The sequence below is a fragment of the Pogona vitticeps genome, chromosome 1 (genome assembly GCF_051106095.1).
Source record: "Pogona vitticeps strain Pit_001003342236 chromosome 1, PviZW2.1, whole genome shotgun sequence".
NCBI lineage: Eukaryota > Metazoa > Chordata > Lepidosauria > Squamata > Agamidae > Pogona > Pogona vitticeps.
In genome coordinates this window covers 101,776,887-101,803,348 of record NC_135783.1, presented here as the reverse complement: position 1 = coordinate 101,803,348, position 26,462 = coordinate 101,776,887, and the positions used below count along the sequence as shown (strand labels likewise).

The 26,462-nt window shown below is 38.3% G+C and overlaps 1 protein-coding gene across 11 annotated transcripts in view; it reads right to left on the bottom strand.

The window, feature by feature from the left end:
* Positions 1 to 26,462, bottom strand: part of USP45 (ubiquitin specific peptidase 45) — an 85,842-nt gene that overhangs the window by 32,958 nt on the left and 26,422 nt on the right. For 5 of the 11 annotated variants that reach the window (XR_013538487.1, XR_013538485.1, XR_012086692.2 and 2 more), the window contains exons 9-14: positions 16,703 to 16,790; positions 6,940 to 7,021; positions 6,050 to 6,141; positions 3,066 to 3,101; positions 1,817 to 1,873; positions 323 to 466 (exon numbers count right to left, since the gene is read on the bottom strand). Coding sequence is in view for 6 of the 11 variants with exons in the window: in XM_072998432.2 (XP_072854533.2) it covers positions 323 to 466; positions 1,817 to 1,873; positions 3,066 to 3,101; positions 6,050 to 6,141; positions 6,940 to 7,021; positions 16,703 to 16,790 (499 nt within the window). In the remaining 5 variants the exon portion in view is untranslated. Of the gene's footprint in view, positions 1 to 322; positions 467 to 1,816; positions 1,874 to 3,065; positions 3,102 to 5,897; positions 6,142 to 6,939; positions 7,022 to 16,702; positions 16,791 to 26,462 lie in introns of those variants that run through there. The other 6 variants (XR_013538488.1, XR_013538486.1, XM_078380236.1 and 3 more) reach the window with 3 other exon arrangements.

Below are 26,462 nucleotides of genomic sequence, written 5' to 3'. Positions count from 1 at the left end.
TGAAATATTTTTTAAAGTGAAATCATTTTAATCCCTTTAATTTTGAAGCACTGTCTCTACCTCCATAAACACTATATACATGCACACACACTTCATTTGAATTAAGTACTTAAAATCTTTTTTCTATTTTAACAGTAGAGCAGTTTGTTCCCTTTATATACAGCTTATATATATCCAAAATTTATAACACATTGCTGTAGATTCAGAGTGTCAGGTCCAAAATGAGTCTCCCACGCATCCTAAATATGTACAAAAGCAATGAGTTTTGTCTTAAGAATGTGAAAACTAATGTAGAGACCAGCCATACTGTCCCTCTTCTTACCTTGTCCTTTGTTAATGAATGCTTCTTAGATAGTTTTGATTGTTGATGATTCAGAGCAGCCACAGAAGAACTATACTGATCACCATCCACTTCGTGTGTATGTTTACTTTTACTTGTCCTTCCAAAAGGAATAGGTTTTGAAGTCTGAAAGATAAGCATGGGATCTCCTTATCTACTCTAAACTCATCTGTGCTGATTCAAATAGCACAAGAGTAAAGTAGCCTTCTGGCAGATGAAACAGTATCTGGACAGTACTGAAATAATTAATTTATTAGAACAGTTTATATTGTCTCTCATAAAAATTCAGAAAAGTAAAACATTTTGAGCCAATCATGAATGTAGAGGTTTAGCTAACATTTACTTCAAGCATCAGAATCTTAGGTTTCTAATTCCCTTGTTTGATCAGCCAAATGCTAACTTACTTTCAGACATATCCCAACCATATATTAGCAACAAAAATGGCTATAGGTGCCTTAGTTATATTCACAGAATATAATGCAAAATAGATTTGCATTGGTCTGCCATATATCATCTAGTCTTAATTGTCCCAGTGGCTAATGTCTTGTTGGGTAAGCAGGACAACCACACCTGAACAGGTCAAACTTCAACATGTGACAAGTGTCTTTATAGAATAGAAAGAGAGAATGCTTTTGACTTAGGTATTCCAAACTAATGGGGCAACTGATCTTTCCATACAACTCAACTAGCATTTTTCATAAACAGCTCTGATCCCATATTTGCGTAATGTGCTACAGAACTGATTCTATGCCTACCCCAAAGGTTATTTGCTACCTGATTTACCTTGAACAAAGTGTTTCTTCAGTGTAATATCTAAATGCCCGTATTCATTTCTTTATAGTAAAACATTTACAGATGAACATATGTATCTTCTTTCTCTCATACACACAAAACCAGAGTGCTTGAATGTTGATTTCTGAGAATACTTGTCTCGATATACTAAATATGTTTATTGCTGATAATTGCTGTATACCAGGAAGCACTGATTACTACTTGCAAGTGAAGTAGCTAACTGTATATTTGTTCATTTTTAACTCCGACAATTTTGTGCCTCTCTGGTACAAAATTAGTACACTGCAGTACATATATAAAAACATACACATGCACACACAGAGAGAGAAATGGCTAGATTAGATACAAAAAATTATTTGATTTGAAAATAAGATTATCAACATGACTTAAACATCTCTGTCCAGCACAGCCAATCCATATTTATGAAAAGGTTCTGTACATTTCTATTCATGTGCACACGGACATCTGACTACACACACATGTACAGGACAGCACAAGTGATTCAGTGCAGGAAGCAGTTTTGACCCTTCTAGTATTAATTGAAGGTACCAAGGAGGCAGAAAAAAATCTATAGGGCGACCAAAGATCTACTGTCTCTGTTTAATCATTTTAACTAGTCTCCAAAATATCAGGATATACTGAAGACAACAGTTGCTATTATTCATGAAACAAGTAATTGCTTACCCTCTCTTCAATTACAGGCAGTGAAAGATCAATGAAAGGTTCTTTTACGGTGGAAATCTTAGAATAGAAAAGAAATACATAAAATTAAGTATGTAGAGTTTTTTCCTCGTATGTTATAAGTTACTAATAGGATGCATCTTATTAAAATATGACACATAAAGAATATACAAGAACTGGCAAGTTGGTGGCCCACCAGATACGGTTGTACTACTTGCTGCTCCTTACCCTTGGGAATATTGGTTGAGGTTGATATGAATGAAGAGTTCAGCACTATCTGGAGGGCCACCGGTTTCCTAGGCCTGGCTTTAGGCAATGAGAATGTCACAAAAATGCTGTTTAAAAACTTGAGCATTGGTGATTTCCCTGTGGAATTTTTAAATTCTAGTGAAACATACACAAACAACACTATGCTCAAATTCAGATGCAAGACATGGTCTTGAGAAGAAACTAGCAGGCATTTGGATCTTTTCTGATTGTATGAAGTTATCTCATGCTTAATTCGATCATATAAAATGCACACATAAGCTTATCCCTGTTGCATCATTCATCATGATTTAAAATGCACTGCCCTCTCCCATTTTCCATCATCATCTCTTTAAGCATTGTGCACCAACACTTTTTTTGTTGTTGCTTATATTAACAAGCATGTGGGACAAACAGAATGAAACAAGGCCAAAACTAAATGTTTAGAGATGTCAATATGTCACTTGAAGTCAGTAGAGTTTCTGAAAACCCTACAAGTGTTCCCAGTGATCTGAATCAAAGGTCCAACTACATCTGTGCAAGTGTGGAGCCTGCCAGCAGGAGCCTAATGTTGTTTCCCATGGACAGGCACTCTGCATGTCCAAAACGCAAGCCAAATTTTGCAGTTCAGGGCACTGGTTTGTAGTAACTAGTCCCTGCCAAAGCTGGCAAGTGCATCTGAGCTGGAAACTTGTTTACCAGGGTGGTAGCTAGGAAATGCCTGACACCAGCATGAACCCAATGGCAAGGATGAGGCCACAATGATATAAAATTGCTAATACTTCTGGCATCCCAGTCCTAGCCATATGCATGGATCAAACTGCTTGCAAAGCTTTGGCTCAATGACATGTTCTATGACAGTCTGCTGATGAAGTACTCAGTATATCCCATACTGATAGTAAAGGCCTTACGACATGTTTGCTTCAGAAAATGGAACAGCAGTTCACTCATAAAGTGATGGAGGAAAGCAAATCTTTAACATAAATGAGTCATTTTCCAGTGATACCTCAGATAACCAACATTGCAAAGTAATGTCCATTTCCTTGGAAGTAGACCATCATCATTTTGTGTGAGAGGTAAGATGAACATGCCAACAGAAAAAATGACAAAAAGCATGGTAAGCCACTTCAACATGGTTTGGGTCCAGACTATATTTGAAGGACGATATCTCCCCATATAATTCCCAGAAAATGCCAAATTGTAAGTAGGGGATGCAGCTTAATTTTTTCAGCATATTTTTATTAGGTATTTTAAATATATTTTAACTTGTTTTAACTAATTATGTATTTAACACTGTTTTGATTTAATCATATTTTAACATTAATGTCTTCATTTATTGTGATCTTAAATATATGTATTTTTTTTCTTTTAGTTGTGTATGCTGCCTTATGTCCCTTGTTGGAAGAAAAGTGAGACATAAATAAATAAATTAAATAAATACTGGAAAGTCTATTCACAAATAATTCTTATATATTTCTTCAAAGGGCATTACAAGAACACAAAGGAAGGTAACTTTTTAGTGTGAATGATTAGTAGGAATGATTCATTTTTTAGTAATGTCCTACATAAACAACACTGCAAGGAATGTCAAAGACAGAGTCAAAAGGTAAGTTCATCACTGCCATTAACTGATGTATTTAAACTGCTACTGTACATAAAACAAGAAGTTTATTCAAAATAATACCTTAATTAGATTGTTATGCTGGGAATATACCATATTGATAAAACACTGACATTATTCTGGTAGCAGAGATCCTTTAATTCAACAAAAGATTCCCACAGAAGCCTGGTGCAGAAGATAATTTTGGTTATTTTTCCCCTCACAGAGGAAGCATCTGCTGAATCAAAGAATCATTGCAGGGAAATACGGACGATGGGACAGTGTGTTAGCTGGTAGAACTAGGAGCCTGCTAAACAGCTGGCTATCTATAACCCCCAAACCAACAGGACAGGCAGCATAGTTGGAGAAGGAAAAACCCACTGGCAATTTCTGGAGATATCCTCTTCCTTCCTGCTCCTCTCTGTTCAAGCAAGTGGAAAATGAGAGGAAGAAGAAATAAACTCTGCATCCTTGTCCTTCCATATCTGTCTCCTCCCCACAGCTCTGCAAAATGATGTAACTCAGCAGGGAAGAAGGGCAAATGACTTGGGGAATGGCAAATGCAGGATGAGTCTTTTTACATAGCAAGCAAGGTCCACTGACAGCACTTCAGCCAAAGACCCCACCAAAAAACACATTATCGCTTCTTAGCCTCAGAGATACAACATGTTGTGGCCAACACATCTCCTAGTGAAGTCTATTATGCCTTTCCTCCTCACCCGGCCAGGGAGTTGCAGTTCAGATTACAGCCCATTGGCTCAGGTATAAATAGGCTCTCCATACTCATTAATATTTCCATGGAAATTCCCTCTCTACAATTCTTGCTCTTTGGATATTAATGTTTACTACAGCTGATAGGTTTAGGTTCATGTTGCATATGAAGGACTATCCAGAGAATTCTGAAGAGTGCACATGTGTGCATGCATGCACCTGATAATATCACAAAGCTGCAACAGTGCTATAAGAACATTTCATTTGTCTTCAACCAGTAAAGCAGGAGAGAAAGCAGTTAGATATATTATATAAGAAGCGCAATATTTCCCAAAATATGTGATATGATTTTAATCTATGCTCTGACTGCATTATTAAAATTCAGTTCTCCAGTCTAGAATTATCTAGGTGGAATATCATGGTTCTTGAAACATTCAACTCCCCACTCCACATGACAATAGAACTTAAAGAAATATGTACAGTGGTGCCTCACATTACGACGTTAATTTGTTCCAGCGAAATCGCTATAGAACAAAAATGTTGTAAAGCGAAAATAAAAAAGCCATTGAAACGCATTAAAACCTGGTTAATGCGTTCCAATTGGCCAAGAACTCACTGTCCAGCGAAGATCCTCCATAGGGGCAGCCATTTTCGGGTGCCTGTGCAGCCAAAAATGGCTCCTAAACACAGCGGGGAGCCATTTTGACCACCCGGCGGCCATTTTGAAAACCCAACGATCAGTTGTTTTGATCGTCGGGAAGCGAAAATCGGTTCCCAAAACAGGGAACCCATCATCGTGCAGGAAAATTCCCCCATTCAAAACATTGTTTTGCGATAGATTTTGTGACCGCAAAAACCTCGTCGTAATGCAGATTCATCGTTAAACGGAGCACCCGTCTTGCGAGGCACCACTGTATTTTGAAACAATATGACATCCAATTAATGATTTTTTGTTAATGTGGGATACTGAGGTTTTGTAAATTTCAATCTTGTGTAAACTGCCCAGTGCACTGCACTATGGGGCAGTGTATCAATCAATCAATCAATCAATCAATCAATCAATCAATCAATCAATCAATCAATCAAACACACACACACACACAAACGTACATATCTGGCAAAAGAAAAAGACAAAAAAATGTTGTGGCATCTTAAGGACTAACTGTTATGTTTAAGATTCCGTGCACAAGTCCACTTCCCTCAGACGTAAGACAATGTTTTTGTCTTCCTTACAGTGGACCCTCTACTTAAGGAATTAATCCGTATTGGAATGGTGGCTGCAAGTCGAAAAGTCTGTAAGTTGAATCTCCATTGACCTACAATGCACTGAAAACCGATTAATCCCATAACCAGTGGTTTTTATTCTATTTTTATTCCATTTTGGTTTTTTTCTGGTCTGTAAGTCGATTCTCTGGCTGCAAGTCGAATCTAAATTTTGCAGCCAGAGAAGTCTGTAACTCGAAAAGTCTGTAAGTCGAGCCCTCTGTAAGTCGAGGGTCCACTGTATTTTTAATTTTTCTTTTGTGTTTGTTTGATATGCTATAACAGACTGACATGGACATCCCTTTTAATACAAATATACATACATAGATACTCATACACACAGGAAACAGATCTAAACACAGTAAGATCATCAAGTGTTTTTCTACCTACAACAAATCAGATTCATATGTACCTACATTTTCACATTCCTCACACATGATTGTGCTTGTCAATTCACCAACAAAGATCCTATCTATAAAGTTCATCTTAACACCCTCTCTTCCGTATGCTGAAAAGAAAAACAACACTTTCAAAAATATGGAAACACAGCCTTTCTAAATGCAACATAATTTACTCTAGATTTTTTTCCAAAAGCATTCAGTGCACTGGAGGTAAATATTCACAATATTGTAAATAAAAAATGAAGCTATGGTTCACATTCATCAATGCAACATTATTGAGGATCATTCATGGTTAATTTCAATTTTTATTCTCTTTCTGCAATTTGGAGCAAAGGTCATTTCAAAACAAACAACTGGTATGTAAAACATCAGCAGCACTTAGAATAATTCCACCTTTCCTACCTTTCCCACTACTTTTTAAAAAACAGAACTAACTCTTAAAGGGGAGTAGTCAAGAAAGAAATGTATAATTCTGGACCTCAGTATCTCAATTCCAAACGTCTTCATAATTTGCAATAAACTGTCCAGAGACAAATGCTTTAATATGAATTATGACGCTAGAGCTTTATATGGAGGAAGAAACTGACAAAAACAGTACTCCAACTCATTTGTTTTTGTGAATGGTTTTGTAAAATCAATACAAAATGTAGCTGACCTCAACATGAGATGCATAATTAGACTAGGGTTACTGTTGCATAAACTAATCTGGTACACTAGATGGCATCAGACTAATGGAAAGCATATAGAAAGTCTACAGGATTTCAGATTAACTGTAATTCATTTTGAAAGCAAGTGCAAAATTCATGAACATACTATTTTTCATAGACACAATTCATCTGCAAAAATACACTTAAATCAGACTCAGTGCAAATAACATTACGGAGCTTTGCTGAAAGATCACAGACCTTTGACTTTTCTTTTCGTCTCCTCATCTGCTGTTCTGGTGGTTGGATTATTGAATGCTTTTAGGATTGCAGTTTGTATGCGCTGTAAAAACATGTAATATATATTTTATTTGCTAGAATTTCACAGAGGCAAGTACATTTATAAACAGCATATAGCAACAGGTGTTGACAGATACAGAACATTTAAAAGCACTCTTTAGGTCACTGCCCTTTCTACTTTTCTTCAGAGAGTGTATAGAGTGTAGCTTTAATCATCAGCATGAAATGTCTCTTCTCACAACCACCATGGACAAAACACTACCATGCCCACCAACATCTCCCTTGGTACTAGCTGGGTTATCTGCACCCATATTTAAAACATGATTTTAAAAAATACAAAGGTTTTTTTTTCAATGGGAAGCTGACATGCTACAAGGCAAATTGCCAGTCTGCTTTGTGCAAATGCTTTTGAAGCCCATATGGGCTTCAGAAGCATTTTCAGGAAACAAGGATGGTGGGCAGCTGCTCTTTAGCACATAATTCAGAAATCCACTTGAGGGGTGGGGGAACAGAAAGAGAGAAAGGTATGCTAAGGGAGGTGGGAACAACCTGGAGATATGCTATGTGCAAGAGAGTCTCTATGAGTATGTGTGTACTTTTTTTTAACTCTGTACTTGATGGTTTGTTCCAACATCCATCTTACCAGTACTTTGTGGGACGGAAGTTTTGCTTAGGTTTTGGGGTATGGCTCAGCATTCTGCTTCACTGTTGTGTTTTCTTGGAGCACCTCACTGAAATGAAGGTTGGGTTGTTAAGGGCACATGTGTTAAGGGCATATGGGTCTCACTCTCCATTTCAGAGATAGAAAAATTAGTTTTCCAGACTAAGGCTCCCAGAATACCGCAGCCAGCACGATCACATCTTCAGAATTTGATTCTGTTGCTGCCAAATTGCTCAATGCATTACTATTCCTCCGTGAAACCCATCTTTCAATAGCTACAAGTGGGTGCAAAAGTATGATCTTGCATTTTGAGACTCATGTCAAGTTGTTGTGTTGTTACCTGCGTCAAGTTGTCCTCAACCCATGGTAACCCTATGAATGAGTGATCGCCAAAATGTCCTGCCCTCAACAGCCCTGCTCAGCTCCTGTAAACTCAAGGCTGTGACTTCCTTTAGGAAGTTGATCCATCTTGTCTGTAATCTTCCTCTTTTCCTGCTGCCATCGAACTTTCCAGCACTATTGTATTTTCCAAAGAATGTTGCCGTCTCATGTCCAAAGTAGGACAGCCTCAGTTTCATCATTTCCAGCCTGTATGCCATTGCTTTCTTTTCCATATTTTCTGGAATATTCTGCATAGGAATTTGACAGATTCAGACTCTGTAACTTAATATAATTCTATTGGTATTCCTTCTATCCCTGATTATTTATGCCTTCCCAATGCTTTCAGAGCAGCTTTCACTTCACTTTCTAGAGCTGCAGGTTTTTCTTCACAGGATTTGTCTTCAAAGAAATCTGTCATCCTTTTCTCTCTTCTGTACAGGTCTTCAGTATAAATAAGTCTAGGCTTGTAATGGAGTCTTCTGACAACATTGCTCTCAGCTTCACATAACCACAGTAAATTACTGTTTCAGAATTCTAAACAGATTATAGAGTGACAGGTTTCTTTCTCTCCATTACAAAACTAGAGAAACCTTGAAACTGTATGCAGCTGAGAAGAAAAATGTTGCCCTAATTTAGCCTTTTAAATGGAAATATATTGCTACATTTACGAACTCCTTAATAAATTGCTGCCAGCTTTTTAACATAAAGGGCAGTGACCTGAGAAATTAGGATTAGTTAAGTATGTTTATTAATAATTCAGCTTTTGTGACGCCGGCTGAAATCCTGTTGCTTAGCATAGTAAGCCACACTACAGGAAACCCACTGAATCAGTGGTGATTTGGTGAGTTAATTCATCTGTTAAGTTCTATTGATTCAAATGTATATCCTCTGGCTGTAACTTACTTTAGCATAGTAAGGGTGCAATCAGTCATCTCCCTTAAAGTGAACCTTCTATCTGCCATGGAATTGTTGCAGCCTAATCCCAAAGAGTAGAAGCCAAAAAGGTCCAGCTTGAGCATAAATTGGGGCTGGGCTGCAGGGCATTTTTCCATGTGTTCTGTGATCTCTGGGAGAGATTGTGCCAGACTGTTCCACAAGTGATCTAAACCACAATCTACTTCCTCATGTGATCACAATCAGAATAGGCCCATGTGAATCAAGCACAGAGAACTAACCAAATCACCACTGATTCAGTTTCCCTACTCTAATGTAGCTCACTATGTTAAGCAACAGGATTTCAGGCAGTGAAGAAAATATCAATTGCTAAAGTGATGATAGTCAGCACAAGAATCAAGCTAGATGTAGTTTTAGAAGAGGTAGCCATCTTAGTCTGTGCATATCAAAATTCAATTTGTGTTTGTGTGTGTGTGTGTGTGTGTGTGTGTAAAAGCCTTGAATACTAAATGTTATATTTTAATGTGAACTTTCAAGGACAAGCCCACTTCTTCAGACATACAAAGTAGAATACAGAGTTCACAAGTAAAATTTTCATGCCAGCTTTAAGAGTCAGTAGAGTTAATCATGTTACTGCTCACAGTTGGTCTTTACAGTACAAGCCTTTTTCTCTCCCACACACACCCTTTTTTCCTCTAGGCTTGTTTTCTGACTCTTTTGGAAATGTTTACAAAACCAGACTTCAAAAGAAGAGAACATCAAACCTAGGTCATACATTACTGCATGAGTGAAATGTGACCATATACCAGTGACTTTTAAAGCCAGCATGAATGTTTTACTTGTGAACTCTGCATTTTACTCCATACGTCTGAAAAGCTCACATTAAAATGTAACAGTTAATCTTTAAGGTGCCATAAAGCTAGATTTAGTGTTGAAAATATACAAATATGTTTAAGAGGTCTTGTTCCACCACTACTAATTAACACTTGTAAGAGTAGGGTTGCCAGATACATGGGTACCAAATGGAGGACATAGAAAGAGAAAAAAGAGGACAGAGGAGGATGTATTGAACGTTTCATTTGAATTGTTCCGGATTAAACCCGCAATCAATACAATTTTATTACAATAGCTGTGTGAAGGAGAACAGGATACAAATGTGCCGTCCTCATCAACAGGACCAGAAAAGAAGGAAAAGGAGATCAAAGAGGGTGACATAGAAAGAGTGACAGGAGTGTTGGGGGATGGGAAGAAAAAAATAGAGGGTTTTTTGGTGGAGGAAGGAGAAGGAAGAAAAAGGGAGGAGTTAAAACTTTCTATGTGGAAGGAGGAGATAAAAGAAGGGGGAGAGCGGAGGTTTAGCAGCAGAGTGATAGAAAAGAAGAGAAGAGAGGATCAGTCAGAGATAGATTCAGGGAATGTTGATCAGAAACATGAGAAAGCACGCAACCTACTTAAAGACTCCCCTAATCTGAGAGTAGGAGGTCTACATCCAAATCCACACATTCCTAAAGAAGGAAAAACGGTCTATGAAACACAAGAATGGATTGTGATTGTGTTTCCACACGGACAAGGACGTGGGAGGAAGGTGATTCACCCTGATCCAATATACAACAGCCCACCAAAGGAGGGAGATTGGGCATGACACCCATGTTGTGGGACAGTATGCGTAATGAGGAGTGCTCTCTTACACAAGATTACCAATCGTGAACGGTTTGGGCCAGCCCCGCAGTGAATGAACTGAAGTTGGACAATGAGTCCCAGTTAACTTGTTATGTTTTGACCCAGTTGATGTTGAGACTCCAGAAGAGAATAAATCAAAAGTGAGGAACTGTCACCAGGTTTGAAAGAACTCAATCACAAGCTGCCAATAAATTTCTCTTAGTGAACCGATCAAGAAACAGTCATGTTAAAAAATAAAAATAAATGTTATATCACCAACAAAGTTAAAATAGAGCAACTGGTATTATTAGGCTGCCAGCTAGCACAAAAATATATTTCTTTAAAAATACAATCTCCCTGCTTAGACACTCCAGAAGTTGCTCTACAGTCCTCCATTACCAGATTTTGGGGAAAAAACACTTTTATTTATTTACTTTAATGTTTGCATCGTAGGTGTTGGATTTCAACACCATCTGGAAGGCCACAGGTTCCCGAGCTCTGAAAGACACCCTTCTCTTCAGAACCACTCCTTTGGTTCACAACGGCTGCTGCTGAAGGAAGAAGCCCAACTCTAAAGAGCGCCACTGTCCCTCCCCATTTCTTACCTGATCTGAGCAACTGGTCTCATCCTCCTTCCTAGCAACCGGGGAGACAATGAACGAAACAGACACCGTGTGATCACAGGAATTCCGCCCGTTTAAAAAAAAGACTACAGTGTGATTCTGTGATTGCTTCACTTCCGCTCTTACAAAGTAATTCTTCGTTATGGTGTCCCCTTATTTAAAAACCATCTGTTTTTCCTCGGGTAAGACGAAGAGGAGGAGGAAGGCCATGTAGACAAATGCCTGACATTTTAAAAGTTTTTAGCTTTGTCTGCTGGACAGAGGACATTAGGCTTAAAAGGAGGACATGTCCTCCTTTTGCCTGACGTCTGGCAACCCTATGTAGGAGTCAGTAATCTAGAATGAGAAGTGTTGGGATTGAACCCTTAATGTCATTGTACTCCTGGCAGAAATCTTTCATTCATCCACTGAAGTTCCTAAATATCCAGCAGGAAAGACTCAATGGCACCAAAGGAAGCTTTCCTGTAAGAGCTAATAAGAATTTATGTAGGAGATGAGTTCCATTGTGCTGGGAGTATGTGGGTTTCTCTCTTCTTCAACAAACACCATGATCCCAATCCTGATATCTATAACTGTATTTAGAGAAGCTAGCTAGTGTAAGAAATGCATGAAAGTATATCTTATCAACTTTGGCCTGCATCTTGTTCCTAACATCTAATTAAGCTGTGATGCGTCTATTTGCTATATAGAAGCACACACAGAGGCTGTGGATGACATGAAAAAATAGGTAAATGAACAGGAAGAAAGAGGAGCCCTACACATGGAAAAAGGACACAATAGTCAGACCAGAAGAAGAATGAAGAAAAACTAATTTTCTGAGGGGTAACCCTTTGGACTTATTAACAGTGTCGCAGCAAAGCCAAAGCTGTATGACACTAATTATTAAAGACCAAATTTAAGACTGGAATTAAGTCTGCACACACTGAGTCTTCTTATTTTGATTTAATACAATTTATATTGTAATCTGCATTACTATCTTGTTTTGGCGTGACCTTTTGGGGAAACTAAAGAAGCCCACTGAAGGCGTGATCATAGAAAACTCTGAGATTCAGCTTTAAGTCTGAAACCAAGGCCCCAATCAAATGTCTTGTGACTTTATTCATTTTTCCATCTAAAACTACATTTGAACAAAGACAGTCACACAATATATGAACACAGAATTTAAGGAGAACATAGTACTCTGCCATATAAGGAGATATTTAGTACCAAGTTATGTGCCATTAGCTAATAGTAAAAGTCAGTAGCGTTTTACTGCACAATTACATTTAAATGCTATAAGCAACAGAATCCTAGAAACAAGTTTCAATAAAAGCATTTCTTACAAATAATGACATTTTTCAACATCACCATTAAAAAATAAAATCATACATAACTGAAATATTTACGAGTATACCTGTTCTACCCACACATTGGAAACACATAGACACCGTGATATAGGTATTTTGAAATATATTATTTACACAACTAGAGCACCAACTGATGATTTCTACTTTACAAGCATCGGACCTGGCTAGTGTATTAATTCCTAGCGCGTCAGGCCCCACTTTGTTCATCTTAAATCCAACATTATACTAAAGAGAACTGATCAATAAATAACTCAGCAAGTTGGATACCATAAATGGGCTGAAGGCCATAAGCTACCCCTTTTTTGTTGGGATGAGTGCGTTGAACCATTTATTTAGGTCAAAGAAAGAAAGTCTTTGAAGGGTTTGGGTGCGGCTAACAATGGCATCAGACATTAATCAATTAGCAGCAGGGTTCAAATACTTCAGACCTGGTGTGAAGCATCTCCAGTGCACCATACTGGAAAAAGCGGACACTAGACAATTTTGACTCTGATATCGACCGTTTCCTATTTATTTATTTATTTATTTATTTATTTATTCATTCATTCATTCATTCATTCATTCATTCATTCATTCATGCTCACTTACATCTATTAATATAACTTAGAAATCAAAATAAAAACACTAATATCAGGAATAAGGAAGTCTATAACAAGAATATATGTATGAGCCAAGTCATAGAACTGTCTTACAGAACACATGCATAACTAAGCAGCAAAAGATACTCCAGAGTCAGAAGATGCCCCAATTAACATACAGTTTATAGTACAGTATTTATATGTTTAAGGATAAAAAGAGGTGTTTCTTAGGAAGTTAAATATCAAGATATGACAGGTATATATGAAATATACACAGGTATATTTCTTTCAAGCTAAACAGAAAAATCAGATAGTTGTGACAGAAAATTTACCATACACTGAAAGTGAAAAAAATGGACTACTGACTATTTTAGCAAAGTTTCAGAGTAAAATTTAAAAGCAGCATAAAAAGTGGAAATTAAAGGGTTCTGGTGGCAGACAGATTGCTGTAGGCTTTCTCCAATTAAAAAAAAAAACATGGTTGTGACACTCCCTAACAATAGCACGATTAACAGCTGTGCCGTTCTCATGACAGACAATGTTGCTCATGTTTGTTTCAGACTGGCACAACTGTCACTGCTCACAAGATTGAACAGATCTACAAATCTGACATTCTTAGTTTGTCACACCATCTATAGACCCGAAAAAGGGGAGGGGGCCCCTACAGCTTTTACTAGTAATGTGCCGTGCTGTGAAGCCTGGGGTGATGAAGTCCCTGCTCAAAGTATTGTACCATTATGGCAATCTATAGATTTAATTGTTACCCAGGGTGGGATCACCCTCTGCTCCCCCATAAACAAAAATGGGACAGGCAATGGACCATTCAGCAGGTTTTCTTTTTCCAGTCTGAGAAAGGGTAGGATGCAAAACTATAGTCTTGCAATTTAAAAAATTCACCTAATATTAAAATAGGCTTTTAAAGTGAAAAACAAAGGGCAATTCTATATGCTAAGTTTAATTACTAAGCAACACTATTTTAGAATCAGTTTCTTGCCATCAAATGAGAGAAAATGAGAGTTTAAAATAGATTCTCACCAAGTGGTTTACAAGGAATAATGGGGCTAGATGCAAGCATGTAGGCATTTATAAAAACAGGAATATCAACACTGTGAAAATCAAAGTTTCAGGTTGTTGAGAGTCAGACACTTGTATTAACTATAAAAATAAAAAAGACCAGTTTGAATATGTAAATTTCGAAAGCCTTCCAAGAGGCTTGCACTAAAGGTTTAAGGTGTGAATCAACAAGAATGTTCAAAACTCAGAGGTCACATTTTGGAAGGTCACCTTCCAGAGGCCACCTGGTTATATTTGCCAGTCTACCTACTCCAGCTGCTTGAGGGCAAGGCAGATAACAACCTAAGTGATTCAGCAGAATCATATGTGTAAAAGTATTTCTTTAGGTAATCTGACCCCAGACCATTGAAAATATTAAAAGAAAAAAATCCAGAAAAAACAGTTACCACATGCATTACCAGAACTGGCTACTAGAGGAAGCCAGATACCATACTGTGAATACTTGTTATTGAAGAATCAGTAGCATGGTCTCTAGCGGTTCTGCAGTTCTGGTAATGCATGTGAAAAAAAATATGTTTTTCTCCCCTTTTACCATCAACCAATCCACAGTGGATATGGGGGCCCAACTGTAGCTTATAAGGAATTCCTAGCCTGTTGGGTCCCTCAGGGTTTGGTTTGGCCCTGTTTTCTGTTCTATTTAGCATTTATATAAGATTACTGAGTGTGCGTGTGTTTGTGTGTGTTTGTGTGTGCACACGCGTGTGCACGCGCACACACTTGTTTGCTTGAAATATTTTTACTTTGCTTTTTTTTCCTTAGAAAGGATATAGGGTGGCTTGTGTTTAAAGCTAAAAACTGTATGTATACAAATATTAAAAAGGATAAAATAACACATTAAAAGTCATTAAACAAAAGCAACATGAAAAACACATTCGAAGCAGTAAGGCACAACCATCCATTTAAAAACACTACTCAGGCACCAGTCATTAAAGGAAAGGTTGCCTGAAGAGAAAGATATTTGCCTGCTTGTGGAAAGACAGCAAAGATGAGGCCAGTCTAGCCTCCTATGGGAAGGAGTTCCAAAGTCTGGGAGCAGCCACAAAGAATGCCCTCTACCGTGTCCTAAAGAAACACACCTGTGAGGGTGGAAGGACCAAGAGAAAGGCCTCTCCCAATGATCTTAACCGCCAGACAAGCTCATCAAGAGAAATGTGGTCTTTGAGATAACCTGGTTCCAAGCTGAGTTTGTGGGCTTCAGTGCTAGCTGTATGCTAATAGCATTCAGCTTTGTCACTCTTTTCCAGTTATGCCAAGGAGGATGTTTTGGTTCTAAGTCAGTGGCTGATACTGCATGTGGACTTTATCCAGAAGTACACGTTCTCAGTTGAGAGGGCAATCAGTGAACAGAGACTCAGCCTGAGCTTGATGGGGTTATACTCCCTGTAAAACCTCAAATTCACACCATGGGTGTTTTGGATTCATCTCTGATTGCAGATGTTCAGGTTTTGGCAGTGTCCAGGTAATTTGTGCAGTTAAACACAGTGCACCAGTTGCACCTGTTCCCTTAGGTGTCTTTTATCGATTATGGTGATTCATGTCTTAGTTGTATCCCAACTTAGTTGTGTTTAGAATTTCAGCTGGTGAGGTATTGAAAGATTTGTTTACCATTACCACCACCACTCATATGTTTCCATGGCTGACACACTGTCCACCATAGTGGCTCTGCACAAATTCATTTCTGAGCTTTTGAAGAACTGGGAGGAGTTAACTCTTCATCCACACATGATTTTCCTAAAATCATCCCACTAACACCAGGCAAGAAAACTCTACTTCCATTAGTAGAAATGGAAGATGTTAACACACACTTGTACTCCAGAGTTTTAGCACTAACCTGAGTCAAACGTATATTTGACAAGCACCAAATATATTTTAAATTAATGACCTAAGTACGAATGCAAAAAAGATACACTGTATGGATCAATTATATATATGCATGGTGTGTGTGTGTGTGTGTGTGTGTGTTTGTGTATGATGTGGGAGGAAAAAGATACATTAATTCAGTGAATAGGCTTCTCTGTCTACATCACTGCTGCAAGATAATGTATGAGTTACCACTTTCTCTTGTGAAGCTTTGCTATATTAGTCACTAATGACTGCAATGCTCCAATCATGCAACTTTAAAAATCTACTACAAAATAAAAATAAAAGACAGCAGAGAAAAAAGCAAGGAAGTAACTTGGCAGAATCACTGAATTCAAGCCAGTACTATCAGAGTAAATCTTCAGTTTGATAAACTAAGAGCCAATTCTCATAGCAGTCACAAGGTAGCATGCTTAACAAGTTAGGTAGCTATAATACTTGTCTGCATCAGATGAACTATCTAGTGCCTGTTTGCCTTGATTAAATGACCATCACACCAAGGACCGTACAATTGTAAACTGACCTGACTATCAAACAAAAAACCAAAACAATTCTATTAAAAAGGCAAATTATTTTCTAAATATAAAATCATACAATTTTTTTAAAAAAGATAACCCTAGTAGGTTTTATTGAAACATAAATGCTCACCTTTGTTTCTTCTATTCTCATTGCATCCAACAGATAATGGAGAACTTCTTGGCTGTCTTGCTGTTGAAATCCCTTAAACCGAGGGGCCCTGCAAGGAGGGGAAATCATTAAGTCCCTGGCAGAAGACCTTTCAGATTTATTGATAAAAGAATATGCTAGCATAAATGCAAGGGTGTAAATGGCAGCAGCAAATGACTGCTAGCTATCAAGTCACCACTTTCATCCCTCATCAGAAAACCAGTCACAGGAGCTGGTGCACAATGTGGGATTAACTACATCAATTCACCACTGCAATTTATGACACTGAATATATTGTGGTAGGATTCTGGCCCACATATTTTGTAAATATGTGGGCACAGCATGAGGTAGTGGATAGAATGATAGACTAGGGCTCATGAAGCCTGGGTTTGAATTCCTGCTCAGCCATGGAAGCTCACTGCGAATATGGAACTGGTAAAATCCTTAAATGTCTCACTTACCTTGAAAGTCCTGTTATGGTTTCCATAAGCTGGTTCCAACTTGAAGGCACATAAACAAACATACCACTGTGTTTTAATTAAGGCATTATGATAAAACCACAGTGTGACTGGGTTCAATTTGAAGGTTGCAGCAGTTCCTCAGCTTTGGCGGGAAATAACAACTGAGATTTGTCCTTACTTGTTTACAACTTTGACTTTATTAACCCTCGGTGTTTCAACCACCACAATCGGATTGTAATAAGACAAATCAGGCAAAGGTCCATAACTAGATGCGGATAGTTCTTCTTGAAAATTAGGGTAACTCACTGAGGGGCTGGACCAAAACACTCCTGATCTGTGGGATTCCACAGAGGGACCCTCCATACCACGCAAATGGTATAGCAACATGGGTGGTGAGCCCTGTCTCCCTTTTTCGGTGGCTTGTTCTAAATCTGATCTGACCGGATCACCTTCTTCCCACCTCCCTGTCCCCACGGGGAAAAAATCATTGTCCATTCTTGAGTTTCAAATTTATTTATTTATTTATTTATTTATTTATTTATTTATTTATTTATTTATTTATTTATTTATTTATTTATTTATTTATTTATTTATTTATTTATTTATTTATTTATTTAATACCCCGCCTATCTGGCCCACCGGATCACTCTACTTCTCTTTTCTACTTCTACTTGTCATCTCTACTTCTCTTTTCACCTCTGGGTCCAGTAACAACACATCAAGCTTTAGTTTAGGAAAGTCTTTCAAAAGACCACGCGCCCTCTCATACTTTGAATCTACTCCTTCATTCTCGAATCTACTGCCTAATCTCCTCTCTCCTTGATCTTTTATACTTTCCTCCCATACTGATGTTTTTAGCTCCTCCCCTTTTCCTCCCTCTCCTTCTACCAGACAGAGCTTTATCTTCCCTTTCTCCTCCTCTGGTGTCTCTGTGGGTGAGGGTGGTTCAATTTCCCCCTTCCTCACACATAGGCAAAAAGAGGAATAAGAAAAAGGGATCAAGGAAATAGGTTGATGAAAAATGGAGAAGGAAAGCATAGTAGGCTGCCCTACTTTGCCGGTGTAGAAATGCAAAAAATATTTCATATGGAGGTACAAGCCTTCAGATGGGAGAGCAAGGTAGTTTTTATCACTGATAGGAAGCTGTTTTAACTTATTAGAAAATACTTGAATTTGCATAGATCAAGGGAAAACACTTTCATTATTCACTACTCTAATGTATATGAAAACTAATTTTAAAGTCTTAAAAATAAATACAACATACAGCTTTCTCCTTCTTTGCAGTACTAGCACCACACAGTAAAGACAGAACATTTGCATTAGCAATGAGAACAACACCGAATATTTTTATTATCAAGGGAAAAATTTTACCTTGTCATTTATTTTTAATATATAGTTACTAATCAGGCTTAATAAACAGTCAAAATAACTTTTAAATCATTATTGCCAGCATAGTTTCTATTAAGATGTTTCCTTTTTCATAAAAAGATAGTGAATTAAATTATTAAATATTTTAAAGGGAACCACAAAACAGTGAGGATTTTTATGAAACAGTCTATTCTACCAAGGCATTTGTGTATTTTACTACACAAACATTCAGTGCTGCACCATCTTTTCAAAGTATATCCTTCCTTATGCCCTTGCCCTTTGCATTTTCCATCTTTTTATAGTGTCTGGGATCAGCAGTCCTCTGTATTAGGAACTGCCTTGAGGTGGTCAGGCAGCTAAGCTTCACAAAAGCTTGATCTTTTTTATCGTAGGTCTACAGATGCTAAGGTAGGTGAGCCAAGGGGCTAATGACATCTGTAAACTTATTTGCAAAATGAAATCTAGGCAAGAATTTGATGATGTATAAAACAGACACTGCAGAATTCCATTCTTATATACAGTGTCCAGGCAAAACTGGCCAGCTATCACACTGGACATTGAAAATGAAAACTGGTTTGCAGACACCAGCAAGGACTGACGTCGTCACTTCTTTATTCCAATGAAAAAGGATGAAGAATTCCCATACAACTCCTGTCCAATGTTTTTGATAGCACAGAGTATGGCTGACAGAACAAAGCTTCAGGTGGTATTTAATATAATGTGAATACTATCTATAGGAAAGAACATATTCTCTGCTTTCCTCCATTCCGCTTTTAACAAAAGTAATAAGAAAGGGGTCCAATTTTTATTTGTAGCCTAAGGAAAGACATGCTGAACAGTCAGAGCAACATAGTATTATTTTGCTTATGTCAGCAAACATGTCCTGTATGCAATAACTTCATTTGTCATTTGTCCAGAAAAGGTCTTTTCAGTCAAGACTTTACATATCTACACAAATTAGTGAATGCAAGAGGAAAAATAGGTACCCAAAAGGATTAGCGGAGGAGAACATAGGTAGAAACCAGGCATGACCTAAAAATTCTATAGACAGAAATGAGCTCCACAATACAGAACAAACAACACTCACATTATCCAAAGATCTCTGAAAGCATCATCTTTGACACTCGTATCATTGGCAGCAGCGAGAACAGCAGCACTGCTTCCAAGAATGTTTAGTCCAGTAATAGGCCACCTGCAGGCCTCAGAGTAAGTTTCATGCTGCCTTTAGACTACATAAAGCCCTCTGCAAAACTGGACTTTAGACCAAGGGCAAAAGTGATCAGTTGTGTGTTACAGGCCACTGAGCAGGGACGAGGGAGGGGAAGGGAAGGGAAGGGAAAGAGGCTTTCTTCTCTGATTTTGGCCCTGGCCACTTTTAGTTCTGTACTTATCAACTACTAGTTTCACCCCTGGCATGCAACTCTCCAAAGATTACTCTTAAGAGAGTAAAGTCTGTGACATTAAAAATCCAGCCTGATTTAAACAATACAAAAATGTATTAGTCTGCACTGTACCTGCTGGCAGAGTCTTTGGCAAGAAAGATGATGTGGGCAATACCAATAAGAAGGGTGGTGGAGAACATTGTTGCCTTGGGGATTCAAAAGTATCAAATCATCTTTTCCACACATGTTCTTCTCTCCTTTTGGTTCCACCCTACAAGATTTTAAAGGATGTGTCCAGCCAACTTATATTAATGGACATGCACCTGGGCAAAATGTGGCCCTCCAGATGTTGCTGAACTGCAAATCCCAACACTCCTCACTATTGGCTGTGTGGCCTAGGATTGCTGGGAGTTGCAGTTCAGCAACATCTGGAGGGCCACATTTTGCCCAGGAGCAAACCTAGCTAGCAGCCCATTTAGTCACGTTAAAGCCTAAGAACTGTAAAAATGTCCAAATGTGGCTGAAATAGAAAACTGATTCATGGTTATGAGGTTACATTCCACAGGAAAAATTATTCAGCTGGCTATCTCATGGGCACTTACCTGAAAGAAAGCCTTACTGGACACAGCGGGATGGTACATGAATGCCTAACTTCCTTTTATTTAATTACATTAAAACTTTCAGCAAATCAAACCCACCTATCACTTGGTAAAATCCTTCCATGTACTCAGAATTCACATGACAGAAAGCGATTCCAAACCACAAACACTGACATTCCTGTTAGAACCACCACTGGACAGGTCTTTAGCCTAAGCTCTTTGTGACGTGTAAACGATTAAATGGAGCACAAGTTCATAGAAGTAATCCACTCTGCAAATTCTAAAGTAGTACACATCAGTTAAAAGATCTTGCTGTTAATTCTGTCGCTTTGAGAGTTTCTCAGGGCAAAAACAAACATTGTGCAAAACAATAACTTTAGAAGATGCTCACTAGTGAAAATAACCTGAGTATGACACAAGAAGATCTCTCACCTCCTGGAGTACGCAAATTAGATCATTTCTATTTGGTCATTGGTCTTCAGGACTTAAGCACAGGTTTTCTTTGAAGTCTGATATCACAAATCTGAAAAACCACCTCAGTTACCTCTCTCTTACATTAATAGTTCTAATTATCAGATATTGACAACATGTGCTTCGAACCTCATATTGCAAACTAAACTAAGTTTTAGTGTTGCTTTTTTCATGATTTAATTTTTTACTTTTTAATGACCAGAGCATTTTTATGACGTGTTAGCCTGTGCATAAAGACAAAATTAAAAAATTCCTTAACATTAAGGATGTTTCAATTCCTTTGAAATATAAAACAGCAAGAGTTTTTTTTAAAAAAAAATCAATATTTAACAGGTTGCTTGAGGCTTATGAACACCACATGTTAACATTGTCTGTTTATGAACAAAATAAAACTTAATTTGGAAATTTTCAACGTAATTTAAAGGGTTATAAAATGAACTGAGTGAAGTAATATGGGTTAGGGAAAAATGAAAGGGTTTTTCGAGAAACCTTCAAAATGTTAATCAAAGGCAAGCTCTAACCTACAGTGATATGTTCAGATTTGACAACTAAAAGATGTGCATTCTTCTCTCCTTGAAAATATGCTTCAAGCAAGATCCTTGGCAAAAGTGCAGGACTCTAAGATGGTTGGTTGAATGGACCGCTCACAGATGTGCTGACATATGGAAGCCAGTGCCAATGCGCTACAACCTGTTGTACAGTGTCAGCAGTATAAATGACAGAACAGGTTGAACTCCTCCTGTTAATGGCCATAAGTAGTGAAGGACAACTCTGTCCTGATGTCACTGCTAGTCAACTGTATCATCTGTATGATCAAGTTAGTGCAAAATATAATTGTTCAACACCAGCTACATATTTGATTATTCTTTAAGTATTCATCCAATTTAAGTCAAACAGAATATAGGTTAGGGAGCACTATAGATAATTATAGAAACTCTTGTGATTCATTTAAAGGAGAAAGGTGGGGTAAAATATGATAAATAAATATATACATTCATGCATACATAAACAAACGAACAAGCAACAAAGCAAGCGAATAAATAAATAAATCTATATGCTCTGAAAGTAAAGCTGAATGTGAAAAACCTACTTTCTTGTCCACAAAGGCCATGACATGTATTTGCTATGACTGTTAACAGATTAATGTGAAATAAATTACCATTTTACCAAATTATCAGCATAAAGCAGTGGATTTGATTTAAATCAATTTGATTTAAGTCAATTTAAATGTTTAAAAAACCAGATTTTTTGTTTATTTAAATTTTTAAAAAATGAGTTTTTAAATCCATCCTGGTAAAGTAACTTTACATCAACAAAAGAAATAAAAGATAACCTTTTGCTTATTACAGTGCAAGTAAACACTCACTCTTGACTCTGATAAAAGATTTGCCTTTCCTGAAAGTGAAAGACAATCTTTAATACTACCTTTTCATGCTCAATAACACAATGGAATCAGAATAGCTCAAGTCATTGTATAACAACAAGCCTGGCAATTAGAATTTTGTTGTCACTGGTAAAAAAAAAATGGTTCTCATGAATTAGTCAACCAATGCTTTGGGTAAGTAACCTATCCATTAAAGTGCTCTAACAGTCTAGGCCCCGTTTCAGAAACAAATGTGTACAGCCATTAGGGCCACAGTACCTATATTTAACCTCACACTTCTCTTCTGGCACAGGCAGGCTAGTAATAAGGACTGGCCTACTCAAGATCTTCTTAACTACATCTGCCAAATAGGCAACCCAAATTCTAGGGATGCTCTGCAGTGAATCCACAGTTTCCTGAAGGAACTGATCAGACATGCTGTATGTTTTGAACATGCTCCTTGCAGCAAAGGATTATAGAGAGCAGATTATAGTTATAAGAATTCTGCCTTTCAGGAAGTTTGCCATCACTGAGAAACCTAAAGACACAGCTTGGAAACCACTGCTCGCATCATTACACAGGTGTAATATGAACTACAACATCAGTGGCAGAAAACCAGCAACTCAATTTTTTTTAAAATAGCTGAATATTCCAACAAATCTCAACAATTAGATTATTAACAGTGCAGTGAAGATCAACAGCATCACACTAGGACAGCAATGGCGAACCTATGGCATGCATGTCACAGCTGGCACGCGAAGCCCTTTATTCCGGCACGTGAGCCATAAGTTGCCAGACTGCTACTCTCCCCCCATGCAGCTAAACCTGAGAAGGGAGCTGCAGCTGCAGTCCCTCCTGCTGCCACTTCCTGTTCCACGGCCACCTCTTCCGGTTCCGGCATGGCGCCGCGGCAAACCGCCTGCTGGGTTCCCTCCCCCCAGTTTGGACACACAAAAGTTCACCACCACTGCACTACGATTTCTATTATAGTCTTCACAGTAGATTACAATGATCCTATGAACCCCATTATTCCAAGTCTGATCACTAATCACATGTATTACTTGTTCTATATTTTAAATTGTTTATTTTATATGTTGGTAAAGGTAAAGGTAAAGGTTCCCCTTGACAATTTTTGTCCAGCCGTGTTCGACTCTAGGGGGCGGTGCTCATCCCCGTTTCCAAGCCATAGAGCCAGCGTTTTGTCCGAAGACAATATTCCGTGGTCACATGGCCAGTGCGACTTAGACACGGAACGCTGTTACCTTCCCACCAAGGTGGTCCCTATTGATCTACTTGCATTTGCATGCTTTCGAACCGCTAGGTTGGCGGGAGCTGGGACAAGCGACGGGCGCTCACTCCGTCACGTGGATTCGATCTTACGACTGCTGGTCTTCTGAACCTGCAGCACAGGCTTCTGCAGTTTAGCCCGCAGCACCACCACGTCCCAATTTTATATGTTGACTAAACATAAAATAAACAGAGTAGTCAGTTGACTAAATGGGTGGGGTACAAATTCAATAAATAAATAAATATAGCCCAATACTGTGTGATCTGACTGGCAGCACCAATCTAAGTTCTCAGGATAGTGGATTTTCCAAATCCTGCTACCAAGATTCTTTCACCAGAGACTTTGGGGACTGAACCTGCCAACTTTCACAAATAAGAGCATATATATATACATATACAGTGGTGCCTCGCATAACGAGCGCACCGTTTAATGATGAATCCGCATTGCGATGCGGATTTCCCCATCGCTAATGCGAGGGCATGCTTGCATTGCAATGGGGGAACAGCTGTTTGGCGGTTCTAAAATGGCTGGCGGACACCCAAAATGGCCACCGGAACACTCAAAATGGCCCCCGGGACACCCAAAATGGCCCCCGGGAAACACAAAATGGCCCCCGGAACACAAAAAATGGCCACCGGGACACCCAAAATGGCCACCGGGACACCCAAAATGGCCGCTGGGACACCCAAAATGGCCGCCGGGACATGGGGAAACATCGGAGAACGGTGAGTTTTGGGCCCATTTGGAACGTATTAAACTTCATTTAATGCATTCCAATGGGTTTCCCCATTCTGCTTAATGATGTTTCCCCATAGCGAAGGTTAATCCGGAACAGATTAACCTCGCTATGCGGGGCACCACTGTATATACAGAGAGAGAGAGAGAGAGAGTGTGTGTCCTCCAATATTTACATGGATCTGCCATTTAAAAAAGTTAACTGAATAGGTTTGGCATTACCACATTTAAGCTTAATAAGAAACATTTACCAGTACTATAAATTCTTCAATTCACAATCAGTATTTATTTTACTGCATCATTCACTCAAGGCAGAAATGCACACAGAGAGCAAAGGTAAATTGGAAAAGTACAGTATGAGAATATATTTGTTGTTATGTGAAGACAAGTCAGAACTGACTTACAGCAACCCATATAGGGTTTTTCAAGGTAAGTGAGATATTTAAGAAGTGATTTTATCACTTCCATACCCTCAGTGAGCTTCCATGGCTGAGAAGGGATTTGAACTCAGGCCTCTTGAGTAGACTCTCAATCTATACACGACTACACCACACTGCATAGAATATATACCAATCTCTAAAGCGAGAAATATTTATCTTTTTTCATTCCAAACTTAGTTGGGAAAGTCTACTGAAAACATTTTATTAAGGATTGATGAGCAATTTCAATGAATATTTTGTGGACAACCATCAGTTCAAGTTATGTCAGTGAGCTGCAACAGAAACAGCAGTCTCATTTCACCATGAAGGCTGACAAATTTAATGTCATGGATTTACCCCACTTACCAATTACACGTACTCTTACCAAGCCTGGGAAAGAAAATATTTCTTTACCCAGCATGTTGTTAGTCTGTGGAACTCCTTGCCACAGGATGTGGTGACAGCATCTGGCCAAGATGCTTTTAAAAGGGGGACTGGACAGATTCCTGGAGGAAAAGTCCATCACAAGTTACAAGCCATGATAGGGATGTATAATCTCCAGGCTTAAAAGGAAGGTACCTCCAAATGCCAGGTGCAGGGGAGGGGTATCAGGAGACAGGTATCTAGTTGTCTCATGTGCTCCCAGAGGCATCTGGTAGGGCCACTGTGAGATACAGGAAGCTGGACTAGATGGGCCTTTGGCCTGATCCAGCAGGGCTCTTCTTATGTTCTTATGATATATATTATATTCCTGAAGTAGTTTCTCATATCACATAGCCTAATTACCAGCAATTGTGCTATAAATAAACAACAGTCCTATACTGTGCTGGACCAGAATGATGTAAATTCTTCCAAATCAGACTTAACTTAACAAAACCCACCCCTTGTTTCTGATGAGGTTCCTCTCTAAAGATTGCATCTGACATACTGTCAAAAAAACAAAGCAGGATCATAACAAAATAGTCCTTTAAAGTCTTCACAATTTGTAAAACACATTAACCCCTAGCAAACATGTTCCTTCTTTTTCCATTGCTTTTGTTCAGTCAGTCAAATAAATAATCTTCAGTGACTGTCCATAATCATATGATGCAGAAAGTTGCTTCTTAGCTGGATACCATATGGGCAACTGAAGTGCACAATCCTATTATCTGCTTTCCAATAATAAAGTTTGCCAGAAGAAAAACAAATTGTGCCTTTGGCAATAACAATGAAAGAACGTTTACATATGGGAGAATATATAGTACTGTAGTTTGAAACTCCTTCGAAATTGCACTGGATAATGATATCAAATCACTCTTAAAAACAGGAAATGTTAAGATGGCTGCATTTTGGCAAGCCCAAGCATATGGGCAATTCATAAAACTTCAATAAACTGAGTTTATGTAGATGAAATCTCTGACTTTTTTTAAAAAAGAAAGAAATCAAAGCTAGTGAAATTTTTTCTGTTCTTCAATTCACAAACTGCCTAGGAATTACTGCATTTTCTAAATGAATGTGGAATGGTTATGTTTACACCATACTTAGCATCACATTAGTGTATACTAAAGAAAGTCTTGCTCAGAAATAGTAAGACACCAGAACAACAAAAATAAAAGCAACTGTATTTGTGTGAGCACACCAAGCAGAAGAGAAGCGCCACTTCCCGAATTATCTGCA